We start from the raw sequence: 16,435 nt of genomic DNA, 5'->3' as shown, positions 1-16,435 counted from the left end.
TCTCTAATTACACGGTGACATTAGTTATTTATATAATGTCCTTAATACCAAAGCGTCCATACTGGAGGTGGTGGGGAGGCCTGTTCCCGCCTTCCCATGGCTCTGCAGGTTGTGTCCACCAGGCAGGTTGGTCCGGAGGTGCTGGAGCAGCCCTGCAGCATCCCAGCATCTGGCACTGGCTCCTCTGGAGAGCTGGAGCCAGGTATTCCAGAGAGGCACAGGGTCACACACCACGTGCCAGAGGGTAACCAGAGACGGTCTGTCCGGGCTGCAACTGCTGGATGTCCTTCGCAGACGGCATCATGCCCCTTCTGCAGCCTGCGTGGCTCGGAGCAGCGTGCCTTGCCCTTGAAGTCCACGCTGTGCTTTTATGGCACCCCCCCTCCCAGAAGAAGGCAGGGAAGTGCTAGCAGATGCGTAGTTTCTCCAAGGACGGTGTGTGGGCTTCACCCTGGACAGCTAAATAAATACTTGGATGTCTCCTGTGCCCAGACTTGTTTGTGTCTCTGAGGCCAGGGTGGGACGTGTGGTGAGGTGTGTGCAGTTCCTGTTGGGTTTGGTGTGTGGCTGCTCCAGCGCTGGTTTTTAATGTGACACTGATAACGCGGGCCGCCAGCCCGCTGCTGGCTTCCAGTTCCGTCTCGCTGCCTCCGTCTCTTTTATGTTCTCTGCTGCGGTTTGCGAGGCAGAGTTTAAAGGTTCCTCTGACTAACCCCGGCTGCTGGACTCAAAGGGAAGGAAGTCGACTGCAGCCAAGAAAAGGAAGCCAGTTGGTTTCCCTTCTGCGTCTGCGAGCGCGTGTGAGGGGGAGAGAGAGAAGGGTGTAGCCAGATCAGAAATGAGATAGGATGGGAAGGCAACAGACCTCTTTTCCTTCCATATTTTCTCGGCTCGGCAAGCTCCCTGCGTGCGTCAGCCCGGAGCACGGAGAAAGGAAGCGTGTCCTGCTCAATATTTACCCAGCGGCGTGGGGCTGCGCGCTTCAGCTCCGGCTGCCAATGGGCTGCACGCTCCTGGCTCGCTCCCTGGCAGTGCAGTGCGTGAAGGCAGCCACGACGGGGAGCTTCCTTCCCACAGGATGGCGGGTGCTGGCAGGGCAGGGCAAGGGGCCTGGCTGCCCTCCGGGCTATGGGACAGGAGGTGGGAGATGGTCCCTGGCTCCCTGGACCACGCAATGCGGCGTGGCCAGCACCCCAGTCCCACCGAGGACCCCCAGGGTGGATGCAGAGCATGTGGGTCCCTCATGGCTCCCGCAGCATCTATACAACTGGTCATCTCCAGTGCGGTGTCTACAGTGGCCTGGTGACCCAAGGGGTGGCCAGAGCCTTGGGACAGCACTGGCCACCCTCTGGGCAGCAGGGCCTGGAGATGGGCTTGTGCTCAGGCTCACGGGCTCTGTGCTGCAGGCAGCTACTTCAGGGCATCTATTTCTGGCCCCCGGGGACACGTAGGGGGAGGCAGGCTCTGGGACTCGCAGGAGCTGAGGGCTATTTCTGTCTCCGGTTGCTGACCTGCTAGGCCACCCTCGGCCAGTCGCTTCCCCTGTAACTCCCTCATGCCGGGCTCACCCCGAGTCTCCGACCAAAGGCTCCCTCTGCCACCTGCACCAGATAATCCTGGATGGCGTGGGATGGCTGCCACACACTATGCATGGCTTGTCACAAGACCGTGACGCTGGTGGTGATCCTTTGATGTAAATCTGGAGTAGGCTGGCAGTAAGTGCCCTAGGAGTGCTATCAACAGGCAAACGATGCCCCTGAGGCATGTCTTTATCACCCTAGAAATGGGTAACCCACAGGCTGAGGCAAAGAGGTGGGTGTGTTGAAAAAAAGATTGCCATCCAGATGTCACGCTCCCACTAGTGCTAAAGGCTGGGAGCTGTGTGGTCTGGACCCCTTCTCTGCTGGCCATCCCTCAGAGCGACCCCAGCCAGAGGGCAGAAGGGAGCAGTGGGCATCAGGAGTGGTCCCAGAGACCCCAGAGGCTGTGGGACAGAAATGTATTGGCTGGCACCCTCGCATCTTCCCCACCAGCTTCTATATATGGGCCTGCCCTCTCCGGACCCATCACACCCGGCTCTCAAGTGACACACTGGGGAGGGAGAAGGGGGGTGTCTATTTTTAGCCCCTGAATGGATCTGTGCTGGAGCCGAGCTCTCTGCCCCCGTCAAGGGTACAGCATCATGTTGTGCCGGGAGGATTTTCCTGCGCGGCTCTTTGAATGGCTCCATCACCGGCTTAGGTTATGGTACAGGTAGGATGCAGCTTTACCATCTCTCTGCTTCTTCTCCTGCCGCTGGATCCCCCCCTGCTGTTTTTGGGTCTGTGTTGCATCTCCCTCCCCAGAGCCACGGGTACAGAAGGGGCTGCCGTGGCTTGCTGAAGTGTCCTTGTTTGGACTGTGCTTCATGCATGATGCCGTGGCAGCAGGAACGCTCAAGAGCATAAATCCCCCCTTTTTTTCAAATGGGCTGTAGGCGAAGGGAGTAGGAAAAGGGTACGTGAGGTGTGATGCTGCTGTGGAGAGAATCCCAAACCCGCTGTGCTGCTGTGCTCGGGGAGCAGAGGCAGGAGGGACCTGAGGGGGGTAGTAGAGGTCTCTCACTGCTGGCAGGGTGGTGGTCCGGCACATCCATACCCATCCTGCTGAGCCTGCCAGGAGCAGCCCTTGCTTCCCACTGTTTTCAGCTGGAAGTGAGTAAGGATGAGTGAATTCGGATAACAGGGCAGAAACCAGGGGGGAAAGGGTTAGGGGCATCCTCCTCAGCTTTGTCTGCTGATGCTGGTGCCCCCTCCTCATGCCCTGATCTCTCCGGCCCCCTCCCCTTGCTTTGCTGCTGCAGGCATGGATAACTTCGAGTACAGCATCCAGCTGAACGACAGGGACTGGGTTGAGTTCTTGCTGGCATCGGAGGAATGCGACCTAAAGCCGGCCGCCCTGGCCACGGCTGAGGAGCAGTGTCTCAGTGACATTGAACAAGGGGACGGCGTGCCGGGGAGGGACTGCCGCGCCAGCACGAACGGGCAGATCGCAGCCAGGGTGGGCAGCGGGCCAGGGCCTGGCACGGGAAGCTCTCCCCCACGTGGGGTGACCGGAGACACCTCCTTGCGCTGGCCGGCCGGCGGGCACCTCGCCCTGCCGGAGCTTCTCTCGGGCAGCGAGGACGAAGCGGACCTGGGCTCCGTCAGCAGGTTTCTGTACGAGAGCGACAAGCTCGGCTGCCCTTCACTCGCTCCAATGCCCAGCGCCCAGGGGAGGCAGCCCCCCTGTCCCCCTGCAGCCGCCCTGGCCAGCCAGGCTAGTGGCACAGCCGAGAGCAGCCCAGGGCAGGACACAGCATGTGAAGCAGCAGCATCGCAGCCGGCATCGGCATCGGAGAAGGGAGCAGCCAGCGACAGTCAGGTCATGGAGCCCCACAGCCCCCCAGCTGGAGTAAGCGCCCCTGAACAAGGAGGGGACGCAGGAGGGGGACAGCCCAGTGGCAGCCCAGTGGCGGCACAGCCAGGGTCTCCGGTGCAGCGCAGCTCGCCTGCACTGGCTACCCCCCCGGAGGGTTCGGTGAAGAAAAGTCCTAGCAGTGCTGCCCGCTCGGAGCCTGGGCTACGGGGACCCCCGCATGAGCAGCCCCCGAGTCCAGCCCTGGAGACTGCGCCCAAAGCGCCCGGCATCCCGGCGAGGGAGGAGGCGAGCGGGGAGAAAGCGGGTGGTGAGCCCAGCTCCCCAGCTGGCTCCCCGGACGTTGTGAGGCCCAAGGTGCCAGGACTTGGCAGAAAGAGCCGCAAGCAACGTGGAGCCGGTGCCACCGAGGCAGCCCAGGGGGACAGGGAGCCTGCGGGGGCTGTGGCACAGGGGACTGGCATAGCCACGAAGGCACCTTTGAGCTCACCACTGTCCTCACGAAAGAGCAAAGGGAAGGAAAAGGCAGCCAAGCCAGCTCTGGTGAAGCTGGGGAGCGAGGAGGCAGGGGAGAGCAAACGGCCAGTGCCCAGCCCTAGCACAGACGAGGGCGATCCGGCCGTGAGCACTGCCCCGAAGCAGAAGGTAAAGGAACCGGGGGCACAGTCCCCGGGGAAGGCGAAGGCCACCAAACACTCAAAGCCAGGGCAGACTGGTGGCTTGGGCGTACGTGACAATGTGCCGGTGATCCCTGCCAGCGGAGCTGCGGCTCCTCTGGGAGAGCCATGCCAGGAGGTGCCAGAGAAGCCTCTCCATCCCAAGAGCGTGCCAGCTTTCAGAGGGGATGCTGCTGAGGGAGCTGATGGGGAGCCTGCAGCTGAGACCCCCGGGGAGCTGGGCCCCCCTTGCTTTGCAGCCGGGGCCTTTTCAAGAGCAGACTCCCTGGACGTGACTTGGCCTGAGATGTACGACTATTTGTTCTGTGACTCCCAAGGGGAAGAAGAGGGAATGGGGAACTCAGTGGAGGGGGAGAAAATACCCTTGGAAAGGGAAATATCCTTGCCTGAACTGTATGAGTATTTTTTCAATGAGCCAGAAGGAAACAGGAAAAAAGTCAAGGGTAAAGACAGGAAGCGAAAGAAGTTCAGCAGCTTGGACCACGCTCAGCTGCAAAACGAGGATCCCGACTCACCTCTGGTCAAAGACTCTGTGGTTATCTCAGTTCCTGAGGTGTATGAACACTTCTTTCCAGATGGGCCTGGGAACAGGGTGGGCTGGAGAGGGATTTTCTCCATCACTCCAGGCTCCAAGGTGAAGAAAGCTGTGTGGGCTTTGCAGTCCCTCCTGCAAAGGCATCTCATCAGAGGCCAAGCCCCAGCCCCCCAGACTCTCTTGCGGAGAGGATCCGGAGAGAAGCTCTCCCTCGTCCCGGTGGGAAGAGGCCAGGAACGGCCAGAAGCTTTGGACATGGCCCTTGCACTCAGAGGTAAAGCACTGTAACCCCCTGCCCGCTGCCCGGCAGCCCCAGCTCGCCATGCCGTGTAGAGATGTGCCTCTGCTTTGTGTGGTGTCCCCTGCTCCCACCGCCCTTTGGCAAGCCTGGCAGCCAGCTCTGGCCCTGCTGCAGCCACCTCCATTCCAGCCATGGTGACATTAGTGCCACCATGCAGCTGGCAGCACTTTGGTGGGCTCCACCAGGTCTGAAATCACACTCCTGGCATCTTAACCTTGTCACACAGCAGCCTTGGGCTTTATCGGGGATCTTTGGAAGTGTGGCTAAAGCCACCACCATGACATGCCGTGTGGCTCTCTCCTGTGATGCTCACGCTGTCCCTGTGCCAAGCAAGTGCTGCTGGCCAGGCCCTGCAGGCTAGCTCCCGATGCTGCAGGAGGCATAGACGGGGAATCTGGGCATATTCTGGGAATAACTCGCTTTGCTCGCTGCAAACTCCAGTTCTGGGGCAGAGGGAGTCATGCCAGCATGCAGGCAAGAGGCTGAAACTCAGGCTGGCCTGAAGTCCCTGTCCTAGCTGATGCGGTTGTCCCCCTGAATGGCTATAACTTACCGTGGACCTAATCTATTCTTTTGCATTTTGGCCAAGAAAAACTCACTGAAGCATTTAGTTGCGTTAAACATGGCTGGTGTTACTGCAAGGTCAGGTAGAGATAGGAATCCCCCTCCCCAGTGCCACCCAACTGCCTGCAGAACCACTTACCTGGATTTCTGATGAGGGGGTGGGAGGCAGAGCAGCAAAATCCTGCTGTACCAAAGAAGTCATGCCCCTGAGATACGGCACTGGCTGCTGAGCTGCTCTCCTCTTAAGGCCGGGCTGCTTAATTGGTCTAATATTAGTGGGGGAAAAGGTGTGCACAGAGTGGAACGTGTCCGGGGCTGCCAGCTGAAAGAGGTGAGGGGACTTTAAAACACACAGTAATTTGAAATTTGAAAAACACCCTCCAGAGACCTCAGAGGTTGTCTGAACATTGACTGTTACTGGAGGCAGGCAAGAAAAATGGGAATAAAGGGAGAGCAACTAGGACAGCCAGCATATTTATCTTAAAGCTTATATGATGCTTACGGCCACAGTGCCTCGTAGTTAATATTAAAAGCAAACAATGAATGAGTCATCCCGAAGGGTGCCTCAAAATAGAGCTTCCAGTCTGTTTGCACAGGGAAAAACCCCTTTGCCTTGGTCATAGCTAATTAATAAGCCAGCTTTAATTAACAGCCTGATCAAATAAACATAGGAGCAAAAAATAACCTACTCTTGCAACGCGTCTTCAAGTTGTGCCAGACTGGGATTCCAGCAGAGAAGGAAATGGAGAGCACTCAGGGCTCTCTCCCTCCCTGGACACAGTGGGAGTGAGGTGGGATCCATGGAGAGATGTTGGTGCTCCTCCAGGCCATATGTGTTGACCTAGAGCTACCTGTGTCTCAGGTCATTGTCTTGCAGGAAGGGGACCATGCCCAGAGGGGCCTGCCTGCAGCTCCAGCGCATTGCAGCCAGCCTAGGAATTGCTCTCTCCGACATCTACACCCCAGACTCACTTCCAGCCACCACAGAGGGGTGCACTAGGAAGATACACAGGGAGGTGGTGAGGCAGAGGTCCTGGAGATGGCGTGTCCACCGGCTGTGCCTCCCAGGCCCATGGGTGGCATCAACAAATACTTGCCTTGGACTCTTAACTAAGCGTAAAACTGAGAGAGGTAAAAAATGTGCCCCTCTCCTTAGGAAACGTACCTGAGTCCTAAATAGACATGTTTGACTTGACCAATGGTGAAAAAAGGTCTTCTGGGAGGGAAAACTTGTGACAAAGATGTATTTCTCTGGGAGTGCAAGGGACTCACTGCCCCAGAGGGACCGGAGCCTGCTGTGGCAGAGAAGGCATTTTAAAACCCTAAAACCTCAAGCCTTGTGCTCTTCATCTCACAGGGAGTCCTGAGGCTCCGCTGGCGTTGACCCACAAAGACATGTGCCTCGTCTTCTGTGCCTTTGCGTCCTGGGCAGTGAAGACCTCCGACCTGCAGGCTCCGGATGCCTGGAAGACCAGTACGTATGGTGCCCAGCCTGGTGGGAGAGGGGTGGGAGAGACCTCATGGAAGACATGGCAAAGAGAAAGGCAGGGATGCTAATGGTGCCTGTGGGAAAATGCAGTCATTTTCCTGCTTTTCCAAGGTGTCCTGTTACTTTCTAATATCTTCTCTCTCCTGTGGAAATGGCAGGCCTGATTTCTACTCATTTAGGTTGTCCTTTCCCCACAAAAAGTGGCTGCTGGTTCGAACTGAGCCGTAGGACAAGTCTGTATTACTCTGTCAGGGACCAGTACCAGTGTGTCAGGGGAAGAGCGGCTTCTTTAGGGTCTGTGCTGGTTAAAAACTGAATCAGGACCTCAATTATGCAGGTTTATACTCCTTTCTTTCAGCTGGAACAAACGCACGGATTTTTCTAATGTGCTGTAAAGGTATAATCTTTTTTCTAAATGCAGCTTAACTGAAGTATTATCCTGGTGCACTGAGTCCTGCAAGTAAAGGAGCTCTCTCAGTCCCTCTCCAATATTTGAATAACTGGCAGAAAGAAAGCAAGCTTGGGGACCATCAATGAGCTGAGCTGTGGCCCAAGGGGTGAGGGTCCTGGATGAGCAGGGAGTGGGGTCAAGCCCGTGGGCACCAGAGAGCTCCCACCAGGGGGAGAGACACTAGGGCCAGGGCTTCCTGCTGCTTGTCCCGGGCAGGAATGTTCCCCACTAAGGTCACACAGGAAGCTGACACCCCAGGGCTGAGAATAGCTCATTAGCTAAAGTTGCTCAGTGCAATCATCACAAGGAGCTTTTGGCCTGCTCCTCCTTGCCTTCTTAGTATGAGATGGTTGACGTGGCCTCGGAGAGGGTGTGAAAAGCAGGTTATGGGCCTCGTGCCCTCGGGATCGCATAACCCAGCGTGCAGAAAGTACCCGGCGAGGAGAGGAGGCGAGGGACTGTTTGACATCCTGGACTGGCAGTTCTCTTTTGGCATTTTAGGTTCTAACCAGTTGAATCGACCTATGTCCCAGGCTCTAAGACGTAAATCAAAATCAAAATAAAGTCTGAATTTAAACTGAGAAGTCCAAAGGCACGGCTTGGGTTCCCAGTTTTGCTTGGGCACAGATCAGGGGAATTTGACCTCTCTTATGAGCCAAGCTAAAAACATTAGCTGAAAGTACAGGGAAGAGCTTGATTCTGTGTATAATCTCCATTAGTTATTTTTTGTATTTCTATATTTTCTGATTCTGGATTTGGGGTATTTTCTGCTTTTGGCTGGGATCAGAATATCCACAGATAACCCGCAAACTGATATTTTTCCTGGATCTTCCTGGTCCAAACAGAAGTTGAAAATGAAGGGGCTGTCCTGAAGCCCTGGTGAAATTTCCCACCATCACCTTCTCATCCAAGAATAGACCCATTAGATCTCCACATGAACCTGTATATCTAACCACCACCCATCTCTACCACAATCATGAAGTCTATGGCACGCTTCCCTTTAAAAACAGCCGTTTCTTGTGAAATGGTGGTGTGATCCGTGCGCCCAAACTATAGGACCAGATGCGGTCGGCCAGGCTGTGGGAGGCTCAGGACTGAAGGCGCTGGGAACAAGCACAGCGTGGTGGGCATGAAGAGCAAAGGCAGGAGGGGTCTGAGAAAGGGAGGGGACTGATGCCCCCTAGGTTTCATGGACCAGAGTGAGCCACGTAGCTTGTGATCTTCAAGTTTGGAAAAAGTTTTTCAGATTTGGAAGAAGCACCCAGACTCACTCTGGAAATGTGTTGGGCTCTTTTCCAGTGTTCCTGGCAAGTTTTGGCACGCTTTCTGCCATCCGCTACTTCCGAAGGCAGGTCAGAGAAGGACACCCCCGGACCTAGGCTCAGCCCACTCCACAGGTGCTTCCTGGGGACAGGCAAGGACAGTGGAGGCAAAGACCGGGGACTTTGTTCTTGGGCAGTGTGAGAAGCCTGGATCCCAGCACCAAGACTTCTCTGGACCCATCCCTAAATGGGACAGGATGTCACAGGAAGCAGGATCCTTCTGGTGACAGTCATTTACAATACGGTAGGCAGTTTGTACCTGTACTGGACAGAAGAGGAGCCCGGCGTGGGCTGGCTCTGTTCTTTTTTTGCACACTTCTTGCATACTTGTGCTATCTCTTAGGAGTAGTCACAGTGTCTGTTCCAGGGCGCTGCTTGTCCGTCCTCCCTGCTGAAGTCACCTGGTGGCAAAGGAAGGCCCTGAGGTGGTGGAGGGAGGAAAGAGCAAAAGAAATCAGGAAAGTGCTTCGTTCCTATGAAAGGGTTGGAGTTTCTGTGAAGGAAGAGAGAAGACAGCTTTGGGGTAGAGCTGTTTCTGTCCAAACATGGTGCTCTGCTGAGCATGTGCTGGCTGCACACAGTGAGCAGCTAAAGGGGGATGGAGGGGCCACTCGCTTGGCAAGGCCCAGGTCTCCCGTGACCGGTTTGGCTCACTGCAGAGGACTCATCCTCTTGGATTTCACTCCAAGAAGTCACGGCTCTGTCTAATGGTTCAGGAGGCTGAGATAGGGTTTCTGTTGCATGTGGCCACCTCAGCCCTGTTGAGCCAGAGCTGTGGATGTGGGGGTCTGTCCCTGTGGGTGAGAAGCACCCATTATAAGGACACATCTCACTCCCGTAGGTAGACAATGGGCAGGTGTCAACCAGCTAGAGCCAGGGAAGGGGCAACCAGGAGGGACCCGCAGGAGGATGTGCAGGACAGAAAGGGGCTGCAGGGGCAGCAGGGAAAGGGGCTGAGCTCAGGGAAGCCTCAGGAAAGAGCCCTGACAAGGACAGGAACATGTTGGAGAGGAGGAAAAGGCACGTGTACATGTTTGGCTCTGACAATCACCAGATGAAGGGTCTAGATATATCACATGGTCCCTCCACTGTCTCCCATCCCAGGGACAAAAGGTTGGCTTGGGGGAAAAGTTGGGTGAGGAGGTGCCGTGGCTGAGTGTGTAACCTTGTGGGGCTGGGGGGGACCCAGAATGGAAGGTGGGGGAAAAAGTGAAAAGGAGGTTGTTCAGTTTCTTCCCTATCTCCGGTGCCTTCCTGATCACTCAAGGCCATTACTCATGAGGGTTTTTCTTCACTCCCAAGTCTGATAACAGCATGAATGTGAGATCTGTTAAGCGCTTAGGGACCAGATCCACAAAAGCACTGAGGGAAATCTGGCCAGAACACCTGTGTGGATCTGCCTATGAGCTTTATAGGAACAGTCTGTGGCAAAGTTTGTCTTAAGAAACGAGAGAGAAGAGATTTAGTTCTTTCCTTGTAATGCAGAGCGCCATGCAATCTTAATGTGTGTAGGGTTGTACTGAAGACCATGTATTATTGCTGATAAGAGAGCGCACTGTACAATTGTGCAGTGAGATACGTAGCAGTAAATAGCAAGAAGGAGAGATGTACAGGCTCTATATGGACTATAGCGGCCGTATATCCAGTAAGTGGAGTTTTGCGGAGGAGGAGAACAGATAAAATATGCTGGAAGCTTCTAATAAAGATCTATCGCATTTAATACTTTTGTGTACATTCCTGTGTTTACATTGCTTGCGTGTGAAACTGTTGAATGAGGACTGAGCTTTAAAGAATGAGAAATCAATCCATTATGTGTCTGTTGATACATAAACATCGGAGTTGTGCTGGTTGAGGAGCCCTGGAGAACTGAGGATGCAGGGAGATGGGCTCCTTCTCCTCTTCTTTGCCTCAGTCCCCATGTTTACCCCTCTGAGACACATCTTGGCTGTCGCGTGTCACTAAAAGCCTGATCCAGAGGGCCCTGTCCTCTCTCCTGTCTCAGAAGCACTCAGGACTTGAGTGAAATCCTGCTCTTCCCAGCTTTCCAGCCAGCTGGGGCCCCCTGAACAGATCAATGAGCACAAATCAATGCGCAGCAGCAGCTCCCGGGTTCGCTCCATCAATCCCCATCGCCCTCCCCGGTTCACCTCCGTGCATCCAGGCTCTCCAGCCTGACCGGCATCCGGGAACTCCTCAGGCTCTGAAAGATGTGCCTGGCAGACCTCCGTCCCTCTGCCGAGCGGGAGCACGGCAGGCGCAGGGCAGGCTGAAGGGTTCCCATATGCTCAGTTTTCCTGTTTATCCAGCCATAATCCATTAAGCGCCCTGGGCGTTCTCAGTAGCAGGTGGAAATACAGCAGCCTTGGCGTGGCAGGTGGGTAATGGGGGAACAGCTGGAGGAATCGGGCAACTTCATTACGCGGGGCTTTCCTGGGAGACTGCCACAGGGAGCTGAGCGAAGCAGGAAAGGGTCAGAGGAGGGCAGCAGACGGGTTTGCTGAAAGAGAAAGGGGTCTCTAGGATGGCCAGCCCCTCTCTCGGGATGCTCTGGCTCTTCCTGAGTGGTTCTTCATGTAAAGCGAAGTCCCCAGGGTAAAGGACGTGGGTAAATCCTGAATGGTCACTGCTGACTTCTTGCTTGGTTTGATTTTTCAGATATTTTTTAGCCTTCTCACAGAAACCTGGAAGGAAATAATGTTTTCCCTTCACTTTGCAGGTGTGGGAACAGTTAATTTCCCACCCAGCCACATACAGTACTCCCAGGTGCAGCGCTGGCAGTTCATAAATGATTGGGCTAAAAGTCACTGAATTTAATCCTGGGCAAAGTGGTTGGGAGAGCTGTTCTGGTTTGTCTCAGTGTCTCAGGGATTACAAAGTTAGCCTGGAGATCCCACTGGAATCGTGAGGGCTTCTGGCCAGAAACCACAGCGTTGAAGACACTTTTGATGACATTAGCCCCTCCAGGGAGGTTTGGATGGGGCAGGGCTCTGTGCTGGGACGCGGGGACTCTGCGTGTACCCGTGTCAGCAGGATCTTTTCTAAGTAATAGGGCATTGCTTTGGGGATCTCATCTTCCCTGGGGAAGTGGTTTCGTTCTAAGCTGCTCCCCACAAGCCAAAGCAGATGTTTGGGGGTGCTGCCAGTTCAGGTCACTGCTTGGGCGCCTTGAGAGGAATGAGGAAGCTCAGGCCGTTGGGGCTGGGCTGGAGAACTTCACGGTGAATGTAACGCTGCTAAATCGCTGCTGGGAAGAGACTTGTGTGTCCTGTCCTGCCACCATTGCTTGAAGGCTCTGTGCATGTTTGCAGGAGGCCAACTCGTTCTGTGGCTCGCAGACAGTCAGGCTACAGTCGGAGGCTACAGTCGGATTTCCTGAACTGCACAGGGCAGGCTGCAGGAAGGCTGGTTTGGGTGCAAATAGTAACATCAGATATGATCAGACCTAGATGTCGCAAGGATGGTAGGGAATGCTCTGCACTCCCACTGCCCTGGTGAGCTGTGCACAGCCAAAACACCATACTCAGGGTGGGAACAGCAGCCTCCTCGACCTGCTCGAGCTGTGAAAGGCACCGAGCGCCTGTTTTCCCGCTCTGAGGGACACGGGTATATCTCACTCTGTCAATGCTTCTATCCTAGTGCTCAAAAACTCATCCTGAGTTTCTTCCCAGGAGAGTTGAATGCTAATGTTATGCTGCGGGTAACACAAGGTGCCTGCCACCTCCACCAGTGAGTGCCCTTTGCCTGTCTGTGAAAATTAGTGTCTGATCCTTTAGAGCTTGGGCTTGGAGACATAAATATGATTTGCCACCTGCTACAAGTGACCGAAGGTGCCCGGTGATCCATCAGGTTATCGGTGCATTTCACACTCCTTTTGCTCCCTACTGGAAGAAGTGGATGAGAGAAATATTTCAGAAGCTAGATGCTTTCAGTCCACTGCAGAAGCGAAAAGAAATATTGAAAGATCTTGTTGGTATCAGGAGATCAGCTCTGGAAGTGCTCAGTCAAAGTGTCCTTCAAGGAAACCAGCCTGGACTTGCCTGCAATTTTAATGCTTGGTTTATTCTCCAACCTTTTAAGCTCTCTCCTCTCCCTCCACGCCGAGGTCATCTTGCCTGTATCTCACCCCGGAGGGAGGAGCCAGGAGCTCACCATCTTTTGCAACAGCCACCGCAATAGAAACGACCTTTTCAGTGCATCCTCGCTGCCGGGAGACCGTCTTCCTTCCACCACAGAGAGGGTCAGGGCTGGAGGTGGGAGCCGTGCCATCCCACCCCGCTTCCTCGCCTTGCACGTAGCTCCCACATCTGACACTTTGCCTTGCCAAGCAGATGAAAAAGTCAGGCAGGTGCACCCTCAAGAGCTGCCCCCCTATTTCAGCTGGCCTTTGTACGCTGTGTGAGAGCAGGACATGCTTGGGTGGATTCCCCCACCCACCGGGCGGTGAGGGAGTTGCTGGTCACAGACCAGAGCAAATCCTGCACATCTCCAGCTCCTCCAGGGAGGCGCTGGATTTTCCCAGCAGGAACGGGCAGCAGGTTCACCCAGCAGGCCCTTCCCCGACCTCAGCCGTGGTTTCAGGCTGACGGGAAGAGACACGTTCCTGCAAAACGCTGCCCAAGGAATTCCCAAACCTCAAATGTCTTTGTAAATGCCGATAAAAAGATCCGCAAGTCCACGCACAGCGGAGGAGCAGGAGCTGGCCAGTTATGGAGCCTTTTTCTCCAAACTCCTGAGGCCAAACGAGCAGGTCACAGGTTCCACTTTATTTTTTTTTTTTAAACACACCTCTCTGCTGTTTACTCTTTGAGAAAAAGAAGTTTGAAAGTGGGGCTTGGACATCAGAAAGCAGAGAGAACTACAGCAGCCCATGGCGTTTCCATAACTGCTCTGGTTTTCCAGCTACGGTTTCAGAAGGGGGGGGGGACCCGATTCATGACTTTTAGCACTTGCAGGGAGTGGGGGGGGGGGTGGAGAGATCATTTGTCAGCGAGTGAATTGTTGGCAGCTTGTATCATCTCATGCCTTTCATCTGCCTCCGTGAATAAGGATGCAGCTATCCTGTGACCGGCGGGATGTGCACAGGCTTGCTGGCAGCTCCGGAGCCGGGACTGCAGTTTGTGGGCGACCTGGTTCAGACTATATTTCTGCTGCAGCCAGGCTGTGAAGGATGAATACAACTGTTTTTTTTCAGGAAACGAGAGGTACTTTCTGTGTTTGCAGGTACCACAGCTTCCATTTTAATGCAAGCTGCACTGAGACATCTAGTGCCACTTTAAGTAAACCCTCTATTTCTAAATCCTGAATCTGCTGAGAAAGGTGTCAGAGAAAAAGCAGGAGAGTAGGGGTTTTCACAGTCACACGGGTGGATGTCCATGAAGAGAGCTCACAAACACAGCCCTGTCCCCACCTGCGATGGAGCCATCCAGGTCAGCATCTGGAGAGGAAAAAATCAGGGGAAAACCAATGGCCAGCAAAAACGACGGCTCAACCGGGAAACCAGGCTGTGCTGAGGAGCTCGGATGTGAGTCCTGACCAAGCTGATGCTTATGGGGACTGGTTTGGAAACATTTTAGGGTTTCTACGGACACATAAATTGCTCTGCATTAATTATACCAGCCCAGCAAAGCTGTACAACCTTCTGAAGTAGGGACAGATAGAAGGAGAGCAGGAAGAAGTGCTTCTTCCAGGGGAGATAGACCCAGATGGAAAAGGGTGTATGTAAAACTCCTTTAGCTGCCTGTATGGCAGGGGCTGTGTAACCATTTCTGTGCCAGTTTGTTATCACAATCCTTAATTCCTACAGGGTAGCAGTGAGGAAATGGCAGGGCTGTAGTGGTCAAGTGGCCAGCAGCATTCAGGGATGGGACACTCGGCTCCTGTTTACACCCACAGCCCCTCTCTCCGTCGGTGCAAGCCCCTGCTGGTGCCCGTTTGCCAAGGGCACGCTCGCATTTCATCCCGAAACGCTATGTTCTGCGGCGGGCAGCAGCTGGAAGCAGCTCCCCTCTGCCCCAGGAGTCCTGCAGGAACAAGGCAATAACTCAGGGGCAAGAGGCATGAACACGGAGATGGGAGTTCAGGACCCGAAATCAGAGCCAAAACAGACCACGGCAGCTGCGCACAAAGGGCGTGCTGGAAGCGTGAGAAATGAGCAGCCCGCACGTTGAAAGGGCAGCCTTTGAAAGAGTGACAAATTTAGCCCAGATGGAGCCGGGGAGGAAAGTTGCCACTCCGGGAGCAGGGATTAAAAATCGCTTTAGGAGTTGTGTCGTGCCTGTGCAGCGTTTTGAAACCAGGACCTTGCACCTTGCTACCGTGCACGCCCGTGTCACTGTCACCGCTCAACACATGGCAACTTGGGAGAGCTGTTATTCCGTTTCTTGAGCACCTCTGGCCGCAACGCAAATCCCTGCCGTCATCCCAAGCCTTGTAACCTTCCAGCAGCCACGGGGCTGGCTGTGCTTGGGAGGAGAAACCCTCTGCCTGCCCTGCTGCTCCCAGCCCTAAGGGACTACCGAGCTGCAGAGATTACCCTCTGCAGAGGTAGCCAGGACACTTGGTTTTCTGCCCAGAGCAGATGCAGGGACAGAAGCGGCAGACAGGCATCTGGATGCAGTCCTCAGGGCGATATTTCCTTGCCAAGCAAGCCCCCGCCATGGCCAGCTCCTCTTCCCGACCGGCTTCGTTAGAAAGCGGCTGCCATGAAGCAAGAGCATCTGTCCTTTGAGTGGCCATCTCGGCCCGAACCACAACAGTCAGACTGACAACAGGGAGAAGGCAGAGCCAAACTCTGCCCCAGCTGGAAGCCCACGGGGCGGGGGGGGGTGTCAGCTCCGTGTCTGGCCCCAGTCCCACCCCGTTCACCCAGTTTTCCCCCCGGGCTGGAGAGCAGGCAGCACAGACCACCCCAAGTCACAGCGTGGCATAGGCATTCCCGGCTGCGGGGGCATTTGGAGTCACCCACATTTACAGAGCACCTTTCCAAGCCCCCCAGAAGGCAGGGCTGAAGCAAAGTCCTATTCGCTTTGGTGTTAAAACCAGCCAGGGGAGACTTTGCTCCAGGATTAGCTGTTTACAAGTGTCTGACCTGAATAGAGACAGTCAGCTCTCTGGAAATCCTCCTGGATCCTAAGCCCTTGAAGGAAGAAGCCATGACGGACAAAAAAATTCACCTCCACTAAACCAGGTGATGGCACAGAAAGAGAGAAGAGCAGTATTCCAGAAGAACGTGTATTGCAAATTGTCCAGTCTCACAGAAATACCACCAGGGAACTTTTACAGCGATAGGGAGGAGCTTTTCCCTTCCGATACATTGCAGGTATCACTGTTGAAACCCAATTAAAAACATCAAGGTGACCACCTTCAAAGCCAACGTGTCCATAGGAGCTCAGGAGCATGGCTGCCTCCCAGCAGACTATGCACTTCCGAGGTTCCCTACCCTAGTTTTGTTCAGAATAAATAGATCCTTTGGGGGTTAAGTTATTAGATACAAAGCTTCCCCAAATGAGAGTAAACCTGAAATAACACAATAAAAGCTAGGAGACCCAAACCCACACACACACGAATGGGCAGACAGCTACCCATTCTACAGTACTGAATGTCATCCACAGCTAGAAAATTAAATAGAGCTTCAACTCAGCCACATTTGCACGTTAAATACATATAAATCCACTCAAACCTTGCATGTAAACTTTGTTGGA

General features: G+C 54.5%; 1 protein-coding gene across 1 annotated transcript; it reads left to right on the top strand.

Moving 5' to 3' along the window:
• Positions 1-2,844: 2,844 nt before the first annotated feature.
• PERM1 (PPARGC1 and ESRR induced regulator, muscle 1) lies at positions 2,845-10,462 on the top strand. Its single transcript, XM_074161626.1, has 3 exons — positions 2,845-4,882; positions 6,831-6,947; positions 8,713-10,462. Exons 1-3 carry the CDS (start codon positions 2,845-2,847, stop codon positions 8,790-8,792), a joined length of 2,235 nt encoding a protein of 744 aa, XP_074017727.1. The 3' UTR covers positions 8,793-10,462.
• Positions 10,463-16,435: the final 5,973 nt, after the last annotated feature.

This window comes from Numenius arquata, chromosome 20 (assembly GCF_964106895.1).
Source record: "Numenius arquata chromosome 20, bNumArq3.hap1.1, whole genome shotgun sequence".
Lineage (NCBI taxonomy): Eukaryota > Metazoa > Chordata > Aves > Charadriiformes > Scolopacidae > Numenius > Numenius arquata.
Note: the sequence above shows the minus strand (reverse complement) of the source record. Positions and strands in the feature narration are given on the sequence as shown.

Bases quoted from the DNA above. Each gene is read 5' to 3' on its own strand.
- PERM1 (XM_074161626.1), top strand. From the start codon at position 2,845: ATGGATAACTTCGAGTACAGCATCCAGCTGAACGACAGGGACTGGGTT. The intron at 4,883-6,830 runs GTAAAGCACTGT...TTCATCTCACAG, and splicing joins CATGGCCCTTGCACTCAGAG to GGAGTCCTGAGGCTCCGCTG. The intron at 6,948-8,712 runs GTACGTATGGTG...GCTCTTTTCCAG, and splicing joins TCCGGATGCCTGGAAGACCA to TGTTCCTGGCAAGTTTTGGC.